This window comes from Nymphalis io, chromosome 8 (assembly GCF_905147045.1).
Source record: "Nymphalis io chromosome 8, ilAglIoxx1.1, whole genome shotgun sequence".
Classification (NCBI taxonomy): Eukaryota; Metazoa; Arthropoda; class Insecta; order Lepidoptera; family Nymphalidae; genus Nymphalis; species Nymphalis io.
The window spans coordinates 7,570,767-7,592,713 of NC_065895.1; the positions used below are offsets into that span (position 1 = coordinate 7,570,767).

General features: G+C 35.9%; 2 protein-coding genes across 11 annotated transcripts in view; both read left to right on the plus strand.

Annotated features, from left to right (window-relative positions):
* LOC126769860 (RNA binding protein fox-1 homolog 1-like) overlaps window positions 1–8,741 on the plus strand; it is a 43,773-nt gene extending 35,032 nt beyond the window's left edge. For 2 of the 10 annotated variants that reach the window (XM_050488778.1, XM_050488776.1), the window contains 4 exons: window positions 96–116; window positions 1,079–1,226; window positions 2,610–2,670; window positions 2,757–3,858. In XM_050488778.1, coding sequence (XP_050344735.1) covers window positions 96–116; window positions 1,079–1,226; window positions 2,610–2,670; window positions 2,757–3,170 — 644 coding nt within the window. In that variant the 3' untranslated portion in view covers window positions 3,171–3,858. The other 8 variants (XM_050488779.1, XM_050488783.1, XM_050488785.1 and 5 more) reach the window with 8 other exon arrangements.
* A 360-nt stretch (window positions 8,742–9,101) lies between these two features.
* Window positions 9,102–20,730, plus strand: LOC126769856 (cGMP-dependent protein kinase 1-like). The gene is made up of 11 exons (XM_050488769.1): window positions 9,102–9,277; window positions 12,974–13,344; window positions 13,640–13,923; window positions 14,412–14,581; window positions 14,969–15,207; window positions 15,339–15,439; window positions 15,719–15,935; window positions 16,376–16,607; window positions 16,816–16,914; window positions 19,359–19,615; window positions 19,974–20,730. The coding sequence occupies exons 1-11, from the start codon at window positions 9,176–9,178 to the stop codon at window positions 20,131–20,133; spliced, it is 2,232 nt and encodes a 743-aa protein (XP_050344726.1). The 5' UTR covers window positions 9,102–9,175; the 3' UTR covers window positions 20,134–20,730.
* Window positions 20,731–21,947: the final 1,217 nt, after the last annotated feature.

The following is a 21,947-nucleotide window of genomic DNA, read 5'->3' on the forward strand; positions in this document are numbered from 1 at the left end:
GTAGTGGAGAATGTCTTCTAGGATTGTTTTCATTGTACTAGCGTAGCGACACCGAGGCGTTACGACATTGTTATAATTGTATTTATTTGTTTCAGTGTGTGTCCAGTGGCCCGAAGGTGAGCTGTCTTCCCTATTTCATCGTTCATTCCCCGACCAAAGCTTACGCGTTACATTGTTATAATAACATTCATTCGAGCATGATCTTTCTTACTTATGTGGTGGGACTATGGTTTATTAGTACTATTGCTCGATGAGATGTTGTATGTGATAAGTCTATTTCGAGGCATCTGTAAAAATCAACCCTAACGGCCATGCTTTTTAGAGCAGAATGTAGGTACATATGTGTTATTCGATCGCACGATGGTGAGCATTACGATCCTCTATTATTATCTTACAATATTACGATTTAAGTCGTGCTGTGATGTAGCATGGCCTTGGTTCGCCCGGTAATATGTCTGTCAATAATATATACTCATTCTAGTTATTGAAGTTGCATTCTAGTGCATCGTAAATAGTAACATAGATTTATTGTTTAATTGTTTAAATCGACGTATTACTTATTCGGGTATGCATTTAAATGAAGAGGGGATAGCTGCCACATTACTAAAAAGACATTAAGGGATTTCTTTCGAGAAAGAAGATGATTGCAATATGGGTGTATTTTTTTATTAAAAAGTCAATTTTCACCGAAAACGGCTAAAACTGTCGTGTCTGACGATCGCAGTCGTATAAAAATCAGTCGCTTCGAGTCGAGGATAATATGTCGATAAAGCTGCGACTCACCTGTGAGCACTACGGCGGTACGAAAAATACGACCGGGTACGATTCGCGACGCCACCCATAGACAGCGGGCCGGGAGTCGCCGTCGGTAGGGCGCAGTGGTCAGAGTGTAGAGGCGCGATGTGTGCGCAGGGCTGCGGGTGTCCGGCGTGACGTGGCCGTGGCTGGGCGCGGCGCCGGCCGCCACGCCCGCGCCGCCGCTCGTGCTGGCGCCGCGCGCCGCGCAGCGACGCAGGTACCCCGCACCCCGCACCCGCCCGCACCCGCATGCCAGTAGCCCTATGTGTGTTGCATGTAGCTCCCGCGGCGGCGTTGCGCGGCGCGGCCATGCTGCGCGGGCGCTCCCCGCGCCCCTCCGCCGCCGCGCCGGCGCACCCCCACCCCCTCCAACCCGCCGTGATGCCTCGCGCTGCCGCATACGCCTCGCCGTTGCACGCCTACGCACCGTGAGTACTCACCCGCACATCCCGCACCCGCACCCGCGCACCGCCTTTGCGCGCCCCGGCCTCGACGCTCTGCCGGTCGATGTTGGTCAACCTAACATTTACCGAGCGCGAGCGCTGTGGATGTATGGATTCTGTGATCCAGGGAGGAAATTAACTTCGATTACGCGGTGAAAATATCGAAGAAAGTTTCCTCTTTGAATCTTCCAACCCCAGCCGACACCTTCAGTACAGTTATAGTATTGCTACATTTACAAATTACTGTAAACCTTTAAACAGGAGGCGAAGCTTGTCCTTTGATACTCTTCCACTTAACCGTTACCATTACGCTTCCTACCGCATCCCGTCCAACTTCTAACACCATTGGTATGAACAAATAATACTTTTAGTATGTATTAGAAATAACAACAATTACTCACGATCATAAAACGCTTTTTGAGCTAAAATAAAAGTATAACTCATGGACTTAATTATTAACTTGTAAGTACGTAGTCAGTTTTTATAATAACTATAGAATAATTTAAATTGTTCCTCAATATTAACCGTATGTTTAGTATTTAGTAAATGTACCTATAGACGTTTAGCTTGTAATTATGTATATATGATCTATCTACTTACTTTAACACTTTAAACCTTATTAGTTATACGTTTAGAATGTTGTTAGACTTCGATTATTTGCTTGTTAAATTAATAGTCAAACGAATGTTGTTGTAATATACTTTTCACTTAACCTTTTTTAATATTCGATTTTATGATATAAAAACATAGTGAACATATGAAACTAATTATTTAATTCAATTCTTTTATAGTTTTCTTCAATAATAACCGCTAAATTTCTTCGCACTAAAATTTGTATGCTTAACTTAGTGGTGTAGCGAACACGTTATCAATGTTGCAATTCACCGGTATTTTAAGTACAATTTTTGTTATTAATATTTATATAATTATTAACATATAATCCTGAGAAGCTGTTTGCAGAATTTCATAATAATCTTTATGTTAAATATTTCTAGGTTTAATAGAAGGAGCATATAATTATGTCTAATTTGATTTTCTGAGCAATGTTTTTAGCATAACAAACCCGTTGTAAATTAATTTACAATATATGCTATTCTGAATTGTATACTTTAAACTTTTTCTTGAACTTTTTTAACTATTCTATTGTTTATTTAACTTTTTAATGAAAATAACAAGAATAATAAATCTAGAAATCATCAGGTTCTATGAAATAACGTCTAGTTAACCTTGTCTCCAAATTAGCAAAATGCACATTATAATTTTTTTTAAAAAATAACCTAGTTTTACTAAATTGGTCATTATTAATAAAATCTGTGTTGAACGTTTTCGAAGAAACGCATTTAATTTGCTGTTATTTTCAATCCACAGTGTGTATTACGACCCGTTCTTAGCTGCAGCTGCAACTGCGGACTCCAACTACAGACTCCAGGTAAATACTTCCCGACTAATATCGTGTGCGATAAGATGATGTGATGTGAGATTTCGGCCGTGGTGACCGTCCGTGTGTTGTTGCAGGCGGCGAAGCCCGCAGCCGAGGTAACCGTCGCAGTCTCGAATGCGACTGATAATATTATATCTGTATTTCTATCGCTTTCTAATTCATGTTCCACCTCGCTAGTACAGTTTGGTAATCGTTGTGGAGTGAGTGCTGGGATTTTGGTTGCTGTTCATTATTATATAGTGCGGTCCCGTCGGTCGGGCCACGTACGCAGGGTGCACATGTGTTGTGGTAACCGAGATGACGCCGTCGGCGCGGCCCTTTGCTTCCCGTTCAGTTGTTCCTTGACCGTTAGTATTGTGGTGGGTGACTTAGTTATAGGCGCAAGCTGTGAGTTGACGAGTAGAACATTGAGCCCACAACACTCGACATCACGTTTTGTCATTCTCTTAATTACTAACGATCACCACGTATTTAGTCTAGTGACATGAGTAAGTCAGCGAGTCTTGTACTGTCGTAGTTTGTGTCACGAGCGAGTATTGTTCCTTATCGATTACATATTGCATGCCAATCGTCTGTTATCATCTCGAATCGTTATTTTTCCGCAACAAAGTTCAAACGGTCGCTAAGACAAGAAGTTGCTGCGGAAAAATATATGATTTGACACAAACCCATCGCAGTTTTGTATTTCAGGAAGTTGCATGATTATAATGTAAATAAATGACACGACGGTTTATTTATTGTGTTTTTAATAAATTTTTTTGCATCACTATTGCTTTTTCTGACAAATTTAAGTACTATCGGCTAATAACAATAGAGGCTTCATCGATCGCGAAAATTAGGACGCGGTAAGATATCATCTACATATTTCAGGTATTAAAGGACATCTATCAGAACATATATCAGAATTAACCCATTTCCACATTAAAATATTTATATTACAATCACTTACATATATTTTATAAACATGGCCTCTGTGGGCTCATTGTTCAAATGCATCAGAAAAATCAAACAAACGATGTATTCAACATCGCCGAGACCAATCGAGCCGAACCGAGCGACCCGAGAGTTCGACGACAGACCAAACATATATTTGGATAAGTAGCCAAACGTAAAGAAAAACTAGTCCGAGTTCGTCCGCTCGGGTCGCTCGACGGGCCTCTAAACGCCGGTGAGTGTGTCGCGTTGGTGTTCCAGGCCGCAGCGGCGGCGGCGGCGGCGGCGGCGCCCCTGCTCAAGTCCCCGCTGACGTCGGCGCAGCACGCGGCGGCGGCGGCGGCGGCGGCCAACTACGGCGCCGCCGCGCGCGCCGCCGCCGCCGCCGCCAGCGCGCCCGCGCCCGCCGCGCTCGCGCCCCTCGCCGCCACGTGAGTGCACGCGCCGTCTTTATGACGACTTCTCTCATTTACGAGATAGAGATGTATCATGTCGATGTATCATTGCATTTGGACTATCGCGACGATCCGATAGCATTAAACTTCACCATCTAATATCTGTGACAATCGCATACCTACCTTTGTTAGTATTATTTATAATATTTTACTCGAGGTGAGCTGAAATGGCATAGTTGTAAGAATTCATGAATTTGAATTGCGAGTTCCGACCCGGGCGAGCACCTATTGGTGCTCGTGTGCTATATTTGTGCTTATACTTAAATTGTATTTTGCGCTCGGCGGTGACTCTTGAGAAAATTTGCGTGTTTCGGATGCTCTTTCCCAACCCGCATTTCTGCTTCGGCAGAATGGTGGAATGAGATATAAACCTTCCTGTGAGGAGCGCAGCCTTACTACGCATACTAAGCAGTGGGACATTTACATTACGTTTAACAACTATAATTTCTTATACTGATGAAAGCTATTCATGTCTTGCATGTGAACGTGTATACGCTTTTATTATTGCTTAACATGTAATACGATTACTATAAATAATTTTCTTCCAATTCTACAGGTATGGAAGGGAGTATGCAGACCCGTATTTAGGCCACGGTATTGGACCAGTGACGGGATACGGGGTAAGAATATTGTGACAATCATTTGTTTGTTCGTTAAATAGTCGAAGGGATCGCCTCAGTACATGAAGATTGACTTAAATGGCTCTGTCGATGGAAGTTGGTTTTAATGAATTAAATTCGTTCGTAAACCTTCTAATCGACAAAAGCAACAATTCGTTTTCAAATTAAAAAAAAAACTTGTTTTTTCTTGTTACAGACTGCAGTCTACAGAAGCGGATACAACAGATTCGCGCCATACTAAGCCAGTGGAACAAAGTAGGATTTTATTACTCGAATATAAAAACTTCGTCATCTTTACGTAACATGACAATGAACTCTCTTTGTAAACGTACAAAAGTTAATTATAGGTATCAGTAATAATAGTGCTAGCCGAGTACTGTCTAAGTAAGCTTGGATAGCAGTCGTCAGGAGTCCAACTCGGCCCCTCGGGCCAGGAACTTATAAATACCAAAGTCATTAAAATTTCTAACAGAAATAGTTTATTAAGTAAAACTGTATTGTAAATTACGTGAGAAATGCATATACAAGTGCGAGCAGCTAACGGAAATGCATTCGTTCTTAGATACTTGTAAGAGTTACACAATATTGACCGGCGTGTTGTCGATGTACGGTCCCTTAGAGTAGTTGTTACATTCATACTCTTGACAATAGACAGATTCATGTAACGATATATTTAGTGAGCTTTGCACTTGCATATCATATGAAAAATGTAAATATGGAATTCGAACACGTTTTACTAATTTTACAACATACTTTTAATTTAATAAATCATTATTTTAACGCTTCCACTACGTGTAGTTCGCCGGGAAACAATTATAATGAACTGGTTAGTAACTAACTAGAAACTCGCGGTAAACTAGTTGGAAACGGTGTGCTATCCCCTAAATTTCTTTTACCGTGAAATGTTATTTTTGATACTGTGTTTTATTTTATCTGTATTTTATACGTATACTCCTACATTATAGATCGTTTGTATTCGACGCAGGGATACATTTGAATTCCTCCTACATAGTTTCGGTATGTAGTTAGTCGTTTTGTAGAATATTTTAATAATATATACAATGTGGTGCGTATAGATAGTGGTGCCATTTGCTCGGTTGTTATTTACACGTATATTTTTCAATTGTTACCTTCTACATTTTGATCGTAACCCCTAATGTAATTAAAGACGGATTTTGAGTATCGTTTGGATCTTTTTGCATATATCGTCAACATAGATTTCGTACACATTCATATAATATTGAACCTAAATGAATTAAACGAATTAGTGCGTCATTTATTCGATTCGACGCGTTTATTTTATTGCGCCGCGCTTCCCACTACAAAGTCCAAGCGATACTCTACAAATAAATAAGTGTTCATTTCAGTCACGCTGTACACTTCGCTGTCGTTTATAGAATAATTGAAATATTTACTTTGCAGTCCCTGTAGTGGACCGAGTCGTTTGTCGGTCGTTAGTTGTAATGTCTAAGTTAACTGGAAGGTAGGCGAGTAATGCTTTAGATGTAGTGTTTAAGTAAAGAGTACTCTCTGGAGTTCTACATATCACTGAGATTTCTCCTTGTAATTATGTTTAATACTACTTCTACTGTATCTAAATTTACAGTGTTATCTGATAAACCTTCATTTTATGGAACAAATATGCGTACGGGTCCAACCCTTTAGGAATCGTAATGTTTAGATCTAACGTTTGCATTAGGATTGTAAAATATTGTAACCATCTATGGATTCGCTCAACGTTTATACCAAAGCACAAAAACCCATCGATTCATACGTTCGCGGAGCTTTGCATGTCATTCATTTATTCTCATTAGATTTAATAGTCTTTCAGTTAGAAAAACTTAAAAAATCTACAAGTTGTGCACGTAATTCGTAATAGAAACTCTCAACTATTAGTTCACTTCCGTTTTACCGCCACACAGATCTGATTTCAAGTACGCCGTCACAAAATTGTGCTTGCGAAGGGATTATAGATGACCGTAGACTGTCGTTACTTCAACGTATGAACAATTACTGTGCATTTCTTTATGATTTACGGTGTGTACGTTGCCCGTTGCCACGCGTCCGAAACACACCGGTATACGTTTCAAGTCATAAGATAGCGCAGTGCCGTCTGCATTAATAGCTTTAATTACGTACATGATGAAGACGAGCCGCTCACTTGTACATTAAGACAAAAGGTTCAAAGGAAAATTTGCGGTTTCTAATTACGTCCGTTTAGAATTTCTAGTCGTTTCGCGCACAATCGTATAGGTTTAAAGGTGCTCGCGTTGCTCCTACTGGTTTTATGTGATAACTGCGAAGTACACTTTTGGTATATCTGAATTATAAACTGTAAGTTAATATTCTCTGTACAAGTTCTATGTGTCATATTTTCTGATTGCCGACTTGGCATACTTCACTCACCTAGTAGTGCCACTGGCTTTACGTTTAGGCTTAAATTTATTATTATACGTTACTGTAGTCATGTTGCAGCTTCGAACAATACTGTGCTTTATCGCTAAATACTCATGTATGAATGTTTATCTTTAAGGTTTTAGTTTTATACTTTACTGATTTTTTAGATTTTTTATGCAATTTTGTACCTAAGTACAGTTACAAGTACACGTGAATCTTATCGATGATTATGATTTTATATATATTTCTTAGTAAACAATGTCACAAATATCTGTGTTGAATCGTTTTTGTAATGCAAGTACACATAGCGCATTTTGGACGAGATACAAATTTAGTTTTAAGGAAGGAGCTCTCTGGCGATGCCGGCCCAAAAGTCGCCACGTGTACTTGATCTCTCTTTATCTCTCTAAATCAATGCTGATTTTATGATTTTATTTAACTTTTATAGATGATTTTGATGAAATTAAAGTATAAATTAAAATATACGAAATGAATTATTTAAGATTTTAGGTGTTTCATATTCTAAGCCAAATTGTTACTCGGAGAAAAATCTGAATTTAAATGACATATCTGACAAAATGGTTAGTGTGCTACAATAAGGTTTTGAAAAGAAATCATCAAGATCAATGTATTATAATATAATAATCGTTAAATTAAGGATAATATTATGTATTTTGTATCAACGATTGTTTCTCGTTTTTTAAGAGATGTTAAATCAAATCGGAACCGTTCATTCGATACCGCTGTGCACAAACCGACCCGTGGCTTCCCGTCGGCCTCATATCAGTAGTCGTCAGCCACGCTGTACATATGTTATCGGCGACGCCGCCGCATGTTGCGCGAATTATTGTTAACTTAGCGAGTTCATAAGTATCACTTGTTCGTCAATTGCACTCGTCGACGCTATTCAGATAGTGTAGTTTACTCAGATGTTAGCAGGGTTGATATTGACGCCTTCGTGTCCAAGTATCTGATGTAATTGTTGAGGTCGCGGACGTGTCACGCCGGCACGGTCGCGCCCGACGCTCGTACGCCCTGTGCGTCTCGTGTGCGTAACGCGATTTGCCCGCCTGACCTCGTTGGTGTACTCATCCAAGGCGGCCAGTCGACCCGCCGCTGCGTGCGTCTCCCGCGGCGGCTCGACCGGCCGTCGCGCGCGTTACGCGCTGCGAGCCGCACGCGTCGCGCGGCCTGCGGCCTGGCCGGCGTTACTGAATAGATACTAATTACCGTGCTCAATTTCCGTATCTGTATGTTGTACGTATAATGTTAAAACTTAAACGTTTTAAAGTTTTTTAATATACCTTAAAACTTACGTTCGTTATACCTAATGGTTGTCTTCCGTTTGGCACATTTTATAGAGTCGATGCACATTTTAATCTAGCGCGGAAGCTCAGAGCCGACCGTTGTGCGGTTTTTTGTTGTCGAATGTTATCGAGCCGAGTGCACAGCGATCCTTCTCGTGCGATTTGTGATAAAGTAATAAATAGATTTTTTGTGTGGCAATTTTATCATAGATTGCAGAGCTGATTTTCTCTCCTATTGTAAATATATATTTTTTTCAAATGGGAAATGTTGAATGAAGTAAATCATTTAAAGCCTTTGGCATTGTGTACTCATTTACGTTATTAATAAATTATAGTATGAATTTAAATGTGTTTTTATTTAACAACCACCCTTATTACCTATCCCATAAATATTGCTCAGTATAATATAAGAAACTTATTCGATAGTAATAAAACCGCCTAACGATAAAATTTTACGTGTGCATTAGACATACTGAAAATGATTATATTTATAAAATTGTTTTTGATACTTAACGACTGCTTTATTGTGAATAGTTTTGATTTGGTGAGAAGATACAATTTGTAGCGATAAGATTGCAAGGTTCTTCGATAATAAATAGTAATCATCGTTTGCTACGGAATAATTAAAACAATCGGTATGGCAAGATTATCTAGTGTTTGCGATAAGGGCTGCTAGTGCGCCGATCGAGCAGTCTTAATTCGCAACGTGAACGCTTCGCATCGCGCGATAGCCTTACTTTTATAATGCACTAAATTTGACAAGTATAAACAAATAATTAATATGGTGCTGTGTCCGCCATTCAAATGGGCATCCAAAGGAGGATTTAATCTTACCACTCCCGTAAGAGAACGCAATGACTCTGTACCTCGAAGAGAAACTATTGTAAGTATCGGCAGTAATTCACCTTTTGTTTAATTTTCATTACGAGTATTGTATGACATATTCATTTACACATTTCTGTAGAGTCATTAAAATTGTGCAATAAAAGTATTTTGATTTTGTAACATAATTAAAAATAACGTATTTTTAAATATAAGTATTATAAAGTAGGACAATTGTCTCGACAATGTTAAAGCTGAAATTTATATAACTATTATTAATATGTGTATTAAAAATAATTGCCGTGGGTGTAAATTCCCAACTAGCTTATCATAAAATAGAAAGTAGGTAAAACACACGCCACATAAGTCGCTACTGATATTATTAACAGAGTTTTATTTGATTTATTGTTCAATTGTATGTAATTTATTAAGAAGAAAATACTTAGTAAAACAAAATTTAAAGCATGAAGTCTAGATACCCTAAGAGTAATTAACGCAAAAATATCTATTTAATATTTATAGAAAAACGCATTGATTTACGGTATTGTAAGTTTTCAAAGTAATAAGCTTTATGTAAATATATATGTGTGGCTACAAATATTTTTGCGTTGATAATTTGTTTTTATTTTTAAGGTTTATATATTGTCCACTACCTGCCGCCTGCCTGTCTAAATCCGATCATTTTATGAAGTCACTTACATTAACCTAGATATATGTTATCAAATACACAAGAATACAAATCCATATAAAATATTACTCATATTAGTATTATTATGCATATTAAATGATTCCGCGAAATCTTGTATAAAAAATAGGCACACTACATTTGTAATGGAGTTTTTGCGGTGTACTTTTTTATTTAAAGCTTGTAAAGTTGTCGCTTTAGAGTTGTACATTATGATCGCTTAAATACTTACGAAAAGCTAAGCGATATTGCTTTGAAAGCAACTATTTACTGGAGCGTGTACCATGTAATGTTAAGTTTTTTCCTAACACAATCGAAAAACTTACTAAATTAGATATTTAAAACACCAAAGATAATTTCATGGTGCAAAAGAAATGCAACTAAAGAAGAAGGTTACCTATTGCAATAATGGATTTAAGAACTTACTTTATAGAAAATTTTAAATTTGCAATTCTAAACAATGAATTTACTTAAAAAATAATTACTTATTTTAAATCAAAATAACAGATATCTCATTAAAAATAAATTTATCTTTTTTTACAACCATCGATCTCTTACAAGGCGGATATATCAATCGTTAAAAATCAAAGCATTTTTATGCTGATAAATTTTTTAGTGATAAATCAAAGTTATTGAAGATTTAACTAACGATAAAATTCATATTAAAAACGTGATTTTTTCTATAGCTTTTTTAATTTCACAGATCTATAAACATAACAAAAATTATGTTAAATACTATACATGGTTTTATTCCATAACGAGATGATGATACACCCATAGTGTACAAAACGTCAACATTGCATTGTTCCGCATTTAAATTATCTCTTATCCCAACGAGACTGTTCCAATCAGGCGAATTGCAGTCCACAACAGATTCTTTCATTTGATAAGGATTCTCTAACTTGATGCTTGGTTAGGTAATACTTGGTTTACCTAACCAAGCCTCAAGTTAGAGACTTGCCAAACACTCAACAATATCACTGTTTTGCAAAATTCTTCTTTCTCCTTAAGGTTTGGAGTTCATTTACCACGGTTTATCACTGAGGGCTTATAGATTAGACATGTCACAGACAGAACAGAATTTCGACAGCTTTAGATTTCCTTATCATGTTTTACTCCACAATTTCAGTATTACAATAAACACAAATTAAGTATGTGAAGATACTGGTTGCGCTGATACTTCCCTGGATTTCTACTTACGGCCTTCGGTTGAGATCCATAGGTGACATCTATTCCCTGGGCCAAAATTATTTCATGAAATAGCTTATGTGAATTCTATTTTATTTATAAGTATGGAATCGGCATAACATATCGAAATAAATTGGTTATAAATTATGATGAAAGACTAGAATAACTGTAACATTATTTCTCTTATATTTGGAAGACCATTATGGAAGAAGACAGCATGGATTTACTAGATATGTGTTAAATAAGTATAAGTTTAAAAAACTATATTCCGAAGCTCTTTTTTCAAATCCCAGGCTGAGCCAAAAAAAAATATTTAATTATGTATCCAGAAATTCTCAATGCAGAATGCATATTGCATTTGTGTTTGTACAGTTGGATGAACTCCCTTGATTCTTAAGAATTTTCGTGGTTGAAATTGTAATATCACATTTAAATTAAACGTATAAATAATATATACCGTAACCGTAACAGCCTGTGAATGTCCCACTGCTGGGCTAAAGGCCTCCTCTCCTCTTTTTGAGGAGAAGGTTTGGAGCTTATTCCACCACGCTGCTCCAATGCGGGTTGTTAGAATTCACATGTGGCAGAACTTCAGTGAAATTAGACACATGCAGGTTTCCTCACGATGTTTTCCTTCACCGTAAAGCACGAGATGAATTATAATCACAAATTAAGCACATGAAAATTCAGTGGTGCTTGCCCGGGTTTGAACCCACGATCATCGGTTAAGATTCACGCGTTCTTACCACAGGGCCATCTCGGCTTTTTATATAAATAATAACCATATAATATATAAATAATGTATAAATAGTATAAACCCACATAATGTTGCTCTGTATGCAAAATAACACAATTTAAGTAATTCATTTAGATCTTTCTATATTACCTGAATTAAAAAATAAATTGTAATATTCCATTGAATTTCATCTTTACTTTGTAGTATTTAATTCTTTCTTATTTAACTTCGTGTTAAAATTATGATGATTTATGTTTTATTTACCCATATATTTAATATTCATCAATCTATTTCATCTTCTATATAATATGTGTTTTGTAATTATGCTCTATAATAAACTTAGTCTTATTATGCGTGCTGTGGTCTATATTAAACGAACGATTAAGTACACCTGTTGTTCAATATTGACAATATTTAAATACATTGCTATTATGTTATTAGTAACTTGTGTACCGTCTATTATTTGTTGGAGACTCGTAAAATAAATAAGTATGGAATGGATAGTCAAAATTAGAACTAGAGTCGGTTCGGAAAAGGAAACACCCAGACTTATGAAGAACGTTGAAGCACTATTCAAAAACCTACTTTTATAAAATAGGTAGGTGGACGCTCAAATGTGTCACCTTATGGTAAGTGATCACCACTCACCATCGCCAATGAACATTGGCACTGTGAGAAATATTGTCCATTCCTTACTTTAAAAATGGGGCACTCACTCACCCTTCAAATCGGAACACAAAAATACTGTAATGTTATTTTGGCAGTAGAATATCTGATGAGTTGATACCTATCCAGACATACTTGAACAAAGCCCTACAACTAAGTAAAGTAACCACAAACGACTTAATTAGTTGAATACCCATACTCAACTTCACCCTTAAATATCAAGTCGGGTCATTATTATTGAACCTAAGCTGAAATATTCACAATGTAAATTTGCCTTTTTTTAATTAACAAAAACGTATAAATAATACAACTCCAACATTAAGTATGATCTATAAGATTTATAAGTATTATAAACTTCTTTATAGTTTTACAATATAACGCTTTAAACCTCTGATCCAAATATCTATAGAGCTCGAGAAAAAAAAAATTTCTTCGTAATTTGTCCATTACTTTTAGTATGATAATCATATATTTAATTACAGAGATTTCCCGAAGTTCCCGAAGTCCCTGAAACTCCAAAGGTCGAAAGCATTGTCATCAATGGAAATGCTTCACATTTCAAAAAAAGCATTTCATTATCAGTAGATCCAGGAGGGTCCAGTAAAAAATCGAGTTACATGAGCATTCAAAGTGAAAAATCTATCGCCGGCTTTAGCAACCTTAAGGATTCTGATAGTGAAAATGCGGACGAGAGAAAAAGTAGTGCCGGTCGTAAGACCATTTCAGATTTAGTTCAAACCGATCCCGAGAAACGCGCTCGGCGCAAACGAGGTATCATTGCGCCTCATACACCTTTGGATAGTGACAAATTTCCGACCGATTTAAATTATGAGAAGTTCACTAAGGATGAGAAGTGAGTAACAACATTCAGCCTAGGTCTTTCTCTAATGTTATTGTTAACTGATAAAAAATTGTAATTCATAAATAATTTAAACGAAATAGGTACAATACCTGTCTATTATCACTCTAACTTATTTCTTTCTGATTAACATTAAATACCTCGATTATTTCCCGTTAATACATTGTCAAGATCAAAAACATGTACAGTTTATCAATTTATCAGATAAAAATATAAATTATTGAATTACTTTATAAAAGAATTTTTTTATTTTTTCTTCATTGTAATTTTATCTTTTTTATATCTACAGGTCATCGATACAAATAAAAAAAGCCGTTATGGCTAATGACTTTTTAAGAAATATAATGGACGAAGAACGTCTTCTTGCAGTCGTTGAAGCAATGAGTCCTCAAGAATTTCCAGCTGGTAGTCTCATGATTCGTGAAGGAGAAAGTGGAAGTCATTTATTTGTTTCAGCGTACGGACAATTTGAAGTATTGAAAGGAGGTCAAGTGGTAAAAAACTTCGGACCTGGAGAAGCTTTTGGAGAACTTGCCATTTTGTATAAAGCCAAAAGATTCGCTTCTATTCGTTGTAGGTTTTTACAATTTACAACATTAGATATGTTTTTTATATAGAATAGGAAGGCGGGCGAGCATATGAGCCACCCACGCCCATAGACATTGGCATTGTAAGAAATGTTAACCATCACTTGCGCCACCCCAATGCGCCACCAACTTTGGGAATTAAGATGTTATGTCCCTTGTGCCTGTAATTACACTGGCTCACTTACCCTTCAAACCGGAACACAACAGTACCTACCCAGACGAGCTTGCACAAAGCTCCACCACAACTATAATATTGTATATTGAATGTCATAATATTTATATACATATATATTTATATCATAAATTTCTAACTTCGTATATTATGTATCGTTTTAAATGAAATCACCAAGAAATGTAACACTAAGTATTGAAATAGCGTTGTTTATTTTTATCTTTAAATATATTGGTAATGTTCATTAAAACTCGTTATTTGGTAATACGAAAGTAACTTTTTATAAAAAAAATATATTTAAGGCATAACGGAAGCAAAAGTATGGACACTAGAACGACGGGTATTTCAAAAGATTATGGTCCGCAGTGGCCGTCAAGAACAAGAAGATAATATTCGTTTCTTGTCATCCGTACCTCTTCTTCAAGGTATTCATCCGATAGAACTAGCAAAGATTGCAGAATTTTTGAAAAGGGTTTGTTTGATTTATAATTACTTACCATTTACTTAAATTATCCACCTGACATGTCATACTTTTAGTATTCTCTCGAAAATATCCTAAAGATGTAAATAAAGTGTAAAATAAAATATAACATAATATGTATGTTAATAATGTTTGTATAATGTCAACAAATAAACAATAATCAACTATTAATTAATTATTCATACCTAAAATTTTATTTGACTTTCAAAGTATGAATTTTAACTGATTATTTAAAAACTCTATATCAATATTTATAGTAATAATATTCTCACCAACTTAATATAAATCAATCATATTGATAATAACAAAATAATTAAAATAGGAAACAAAACAATTAATATAACAAACAAACCGACTGTAAAGCTACTTTTTTGACAGGAATTCTTTTCCGCCGGAACGACTGTGGTTAGACAAGGAGATCGTGGGGACAAATTTTACTTAATTCGTGGAGGCACAGTAGTAGTAACTAAACGCGAAGAAGATGGAGGGGAAAGGCGCCTAGGTTCACTTGGGAGAGGTGAATATTTCGGCGAGCAGGCGTTACTACATGAAGACCGCCGCCTTGCTAGCGTCACCGCTCTTCCACCCGGCGTGGAATGCTTAACATTGGAACGAGGGTATTTCATTTAAAAATATATTTATACAGCAATTGAAAAGAACCTTATATTGTTAAGACTAGAAACATATATGAACTCTCATCGGTTATTTCATTGCAAGACATTTTGAAAAAGCGTATTTCATTTTGCAGTCCATTCACAGAACTATTGGGTAATTTGGAAGAATTGAAAAATATAAGACATTCAGATCCAAGGCCCTCCCAGCAAAAAAAGACATCAGTTGTCAAAAGTGGTAAGGCTATAGTATAATCATAATATCCTATTATAACTCGATTTATAAAACAATCTACAAAAGATTACCTACAGTATATTATATCTATCTATATGTAAAAAATACTAATATAGTTTTATTTTAATATCATAGAGATCGTCAGTCTTTTTTGGTTTTGATAAAATACCTTTAAATCAATAATAAGTAGCATTTAGTTTCTTATGGAATTCAAAACAGATAAAATCCATGATAGATTTTTTTAACATGACACTTCAATTATTATTTTTTTCCTTACAATAGAATACGAATACGTGGAATTAAAAGATCTTGAGATTGTGGGCACCATGGGTGTAGGAGGATTTGGGCGTGTGGAACTCGTACAGTATAAACGAGATCCTTCGTTAACATTCGCACTGAAATGCCTTAAAAAAGTAGATATGGTACAGCAGCAGCAACAAGAGCACGCTTTCAACGAGAAAAACATTATGATGGCATGTAAAAGTAGATTTATATGCAGGTAAAGTTTCACTTTACATATACTTTTATATTAAATTATTTTATGATAGCTTACCAACGTATTGAGAGGAACTGAGAAGCTTATATTTAGGATATATTGATTATTTTCTTTAAATCATTAATTTTTCATGAACAGCGTTGAATGATAATTTCATATTGTTGTGATTGCCCACAACCATAATGTAAGTTGCATTCTTTAATTGTTGATACTTAAGTACAGCATTGTTAAGAACAGCGCTGTTAGGTAATTGCAATATACCTTCATACGTCTGCGCAAGCAATTGCAAACGAAGCAATAGATATAACATAATGCGTACGTGATGCGTGCGATGTCTAGCCAGTAGTCATATCATGTGACTAATCATTACGACGCAAAAATAATTCTCATCAAATAATAAATAGGTACATACATAAATAGTAAGATTAAATTATTTTTTACAGATTATATCGTACATTTAAAGACAATAAGTATATATATTTTCTAATGGAACCCGTTTTGGGCGGTGATGTGTGGACTATACTGCAGAAGCAACGGTACTTCCCTGAGAACATCTCCCGCTTTATGGCCGCCTGCGTGGTTGAAGCATTCCAGTATCTACACTCTAAGGATATCATATACAGAGATCTAAAGCCTGAGAACTTGATGTTGGATAAACGTGGTTACATTAAATTAGTACGTCTCATCTAAATCATAAAAATTAAATGACAAACACATTTGTAGCTCATATTTTTTTTACAGAGACATTATATTCTAAAATATATTTATAATTAATGTGCATATTATATTAAACATACATATTTATAAATACTTTTATAGTGAACCTTTTGCGATGGAACACCAATAATAAAGAGGGTTTCGAAATATTTTTTTTTAATTTCAGGTTGATTTTGGATTTGCCAAGAGATTAACGACAAACAGCAAAACATGGACTTTTGCCGGTACCCCAGAATATGTAGCACCTGAGATTGTGCTCAATAAGGTATTGTGAGATTCTTATGTTTATTTGTTAGTTTGTTTAGTTCAAATCTTGCGAGCTGAATTAGAGCCATTTCCATCTATCTTATGAATTTGAAATGTAGGGTCTATTCTGATGACAATGCATTTTTATGGTAACCTTTTATTATGACCTGATTCTACACCCAGGATCGACTCGAGATGAAGGAACTTCTCTCAATTTTAAGTACGATAGTGCGTTCTAAATTTTACCATGATATGACTGCTGCACTTCGGTTAGCTCCAGACGAGCAAATTCGTCAAAAAATAACAATGGCATGAAGAATAGAATGATTTGTTATAAATTATAAAATTATAAATTCACTTGTGTTAGCCCATTCTAAGTCAACCATTACATGGCTGCTCCAATCAGCGTTGACTTCCAACGAACGAGTTCTTCAAGGTTCAATAGCACAGACAATGTTGTATTCGCATTCAGTTATGATAACCCAATATAGTCTAACATAACTAAGATGAAGTTTACCTCATTCAGACCAAATCTCTGCAATTATTATCGGCAAAATATAGTGACGGCACTGTTGTAGGTACGTTGGATGTTGTAAATTATATTATGCTGGATTTGAACAGTACAAAATATGCAGAGTAATGCCGCACTGTTGCCTATTTTGACTCAAAGCAACATAGGCCATGCCTATGTTGCTTTAAATACGGTCAAGTCACAAGAAGGTGACTTCAGCGTACTTATTGAAAAACTTCAATTTACTATGAGATGTATTTAAATTTACGAGGCGGTTCCTTTCGCTTATCAGTCACATTCAAACTAGCAATAAAAAATATTTTGTGTAAAATTTGTTTTACCTTTTTTTATTGTAACCAATGCGATACGAAATATACTTTAAAGTACATCAAGGAACAGAAGAACACAGTAATATAAATAATATGTAAATCTATGTACAACATAGATTCTATTCAAAATTCTATTTCTTATCGCTTACAGTGTGATTTTAGATAGAGGACATTTAAATTGAATAAAGCGGGAGAGTTGAGGAGTTCAGTATAGGTAGGCGGGCCTCATGATGGTAAGTGGTAACCAACGCACATAGATATTGACATTGTAAATAATGTTAACCATCGCTTACATCGCCAATGCGCCCCCAACCTTGGGAACTACGATGTAATGTCCCTGGTGCTTGTAATTACAGTGGCTCACTCACCCCTCAACAATACCAAGCTCACCGGAACAAAACAATACCACGTATTGCTGTTTTGTTGTATAATATCTGTGTGACTGCCTCGTTGGTCTAGTAGCTATATGTAAGGCCGCGGACCCGGAGGTCCCGGACCCAGGGTGGGGTCAATAAAAAGTTATTGAAATTTTCTGTCGAAAATTCTCAGTAGCAGCCCAGAGTCTGAAAGTTTGAAGTGTATACACTCCTGTTCCTCGGAAAGCATGTAAAGCCGTTATTTCTGCGCTTGAACTCTTTCCGGTCCTGTCGGATTGACGTCACATCGGGCTATGAGAGTTAGGAAATAGAGAGTGCACCTGTGTTTGCGCACACACTTGTACACTATAATATGTCCATTAACCAATTGCACAGGTTAATCGAGATTGGTCACCGTGGCCGAAATCGATCTGGAGGACTATATGTATATTATACAGTACATGTATAAATATATAAACAATTTTATATAATTATAATTAAAAAATATATGAAAATCAATACTAATGATGTAAGTAACCCGGTATGCGTAACAGGTATGCGTATGATGACGTCTTTGATTTTTTTGTCTATTACACTTATTTTTGTCGTCCGTGAACAAGTCCTTGTCAAGAGTAATTCATTGATTCTATTTTGCTACTGTACGAATTGTAATTGTTGTAATGTTAGTAAAAACTGTCGGTTAAGTGAATAGCCAATAAGGTAATTAGTAACTACCAGAAATAATAACCTAGATTTTAAAGGGATTGACTTTTAAACCTTAAAAGAATAATTTCTTTTAATTGAATACATTGTCTGTATATCATACGAAAGTATGTATAAGTATATATTTCGTGGAATGAAGAACTGTGTTACGAAGACAATAACATTTTAAAGATAGCACTAATCAGTAAAATACCATAATACAGAGTATACAAAAATCAATTGGTAATTTGTTATCGCCCATTAACTTTACTAAAGCATTAACCGTACTGTCACATGATCATAATCCAGATTCAAATGGATTAAGGAGATTGAATTGAATGTTTCTATAACTTGTCTTACGTAAAACACTTTTATCGAATGCGGTCACGCTTCACGCACTTACTCGTGCATTCGTTTCCTTACGTGTGCTAATACGCGACAAGGTTTTTAATTCAATGTAGAATATTAATATTACATATAAATTTTAAGCAATTACATCTTATAATAAATAAACCGAATACAACATACATATATATTAAACATACATCTATATCAATATGAACAGGGACATGACCGAGCAGTGGACTGCTGGGCTCTGGGCGTATTCGTTCACGAGTTGCTGGTGGGCAAACCGCCATTCCGCGCGGCAGGCGGCGACCACATGAAGACATATACGCTCATCCTGCGCGGTATCGACGCCGTCGCTTTTCACCCGCGCGTGCCCAAGTCCGCTCAGATGCTCATCCGCAAGTTGTGTCGCGCCGTGCCAGCTGAGCGTCTCGGATACCTCAAGAACGGCATCGCAGATATAAAAAATCACAAGTAACTATGAAAACAATTAATTCCCACAGCTGACGCTTTTTTCCAACTCAGTATGATAACTGTTCACGTAAAAAATTTCAGCCGGCGTTCTATTACTTGGGAGAGGCCTATGTTCAGCAGTGGACAACGATTGGCTGTTGATTGATTGATTGATTGATTGATTTTGTACTATTACTTTCTTTTTTCTTACCATTTTCGCACCCTCCCACAGCTTTATCCTTGCATTTATATTATGCAGCTGACGCTCGGATTGCTTATAAGCTATATAAAATCAACTATCTTTGTCATAATCGTTACGTAGTAAACACCTATGTAGGTTAAATAAATCAATAACTTGTTGCATTTTTTCACAATCCAGATGGTTCCTCGGCTTTGACTGGGAAGGTTTACGCGAGGGCAAGATGAAGGCGCCATTGGTGCAATCTGTGGCCAGCGACCTAGACTTATCTAACTTTGAAAAATATCCCAAAGATAAGTTGCCACCAGACGAGACCTCCGGATGGGATGTTAATTTTTAAGCTAAAAACCAAAATAATATACTTATATTTTACTCGTTTTATATATTTTGACATGTATAGATTACGAGTATACTCTATAAATGGTGCTGTTTTTAAGAGATATATTTTTTAGATAATATGAGGTTTAGCTTATTATTTGTGTTGTAGCAAATGTGACAGTAGTTGTGTAATGTGTATAATTGTTTGTATTAGAATCAATTTCTTTAATTAGTGAAACAATGTGAAAAGTGAAACATAAGCTGGCTTCGACTCTCCGAGTAGTTCATTTATGTGAATTATTAACAGATATCAACAATGGACTATTTGCGTACTACAAACCGCACATGCGTATTTTCAATTCAAGCCTGTTACCAATCGCACACGCGCGTTTACTCCTAGGTGTATCTACGCAGCCGCTCGTAACTACTGACTGGGAAACTTAGATTCGACACGTGTATTGTAGTTTAACACTAGCTGCCAGAACCGAACTCGCGCGGTAAAACTTAGTGTGTTATCACACGATGATAAAATAATATGTATACTTATTAAATCTATAGATACAAATAACATTTAAAGGTAATTTTATTTGCACAAAAAAACTTGAAATATTTTTTTTAATTTTAGATAAGGTTTATTACTGTATTATAAATAAATTAAACTATTGGTATTGTTTATTTTATTCTATTTTTTAAACATTATTTTCTTAATACGTTATAACGGATAGGTACTGTGATTTTTCTATTATAGTTATATTTACCAAGGACTTGTTTTTAGATGTTTAGGATATCTATAATACTCACATACAGTCTCTTTGTTGCTGTTTAATACTTTTGGGATATAAGCGTCAATAGCGTCATGGTTTACGGGCCGCAAAGCGATGTAAAAGTCCATGTTCAATCATGACCCTTTATATAACTATTAACATCACCAAACCTAACACAGCTTTACTGGTGCTAGAGATTTGTGCAAGCTCGTCTGGGTAGGTACCACCCACTCATCAGATATTTTACCGCAAAACAGCAGTACTTGGTATTGTTGTGTTCCGGTTTGAAGGGTGAGTGAGCCAGTGTAATTACAGGCACAAGGGATATAAAATCTTAGTTCCCAAGATTGGTGGCGCATTGGTGATGTAAGCGATGGTTAACATTTCTTACAATGCCAATGTCTATGGGCGTTGGTGACCACTTACCATCAGGTGGCCCATATGCTCGTCCGCCTTCCTATTCTATAAAAAAATAAAATCATCCTTAATGGAGGCGTAATATTAGTAATTTCTTAACAAACGGACATTGCTATTATTCTTTTTAAAATAGATATAAGTATATATTTCGCGGGATCCGTTTGAAAAATGCCCACACCGACAATCCTAACATTTTTTAATTTTTTTTTATAATACATTTAAAGTATTAAATAAATACAAAAATAGATACTGTTCTTATCAAGACCGCGTGGAATGGTGACAAGAATGCTAGCAGCATTTCTGAATTGAAAATAAACAGGTATCTACGAGGTAAACTTGCCTTCTAATATTACATTAGGAAGATTAATATGAGAAATGTCGGATCATCTGGGTAAAGTAATGTTAAAATATGAAAAGTCAACCTAATTAGTGTCTATGATGTTAGTGTTTATGATGCATAAAACAAAAGCAGCGCATTAAAAATTACTTGAGCTAAGTAGAAAAGGAGGGCATAATAAACACGGTAAGTAAAATGTAGGTTGTTCGTCGACCTCGTGCCCCGCTCTTTCTCCGCAACTCCCGCTGTGGACTTCACTACACTAATACATAATAAAAGTACATAGAAAAACTATAAGTTTCTAACAATGAAACTCTT

Excerpts from the sequence above, each read along its gene's own strand:
- LOC126769856 (XM_050488769.1), top strand. The coding sequence starts at position 9,176 with ATGGTGCTGTGTCCGCCATTCAAATGGGCATCCAAAGGAGGATTTAAT. Across the intron at positions 15,936-16,375 it reads AAAAGTAGATTTATATGCAG|ATTATATCGTACATTTAAAG; the intron begins GTAAAGTTTCAC and ends TATTTTTTACAG. Across the intron at positions 16,915-19,358 it reads CTGAGATTGTGCTCAATAAG|GGACATGACCGAGCAGTGGA; the intron begins GTATTGTGAGAT and ends CAATATGAACAG.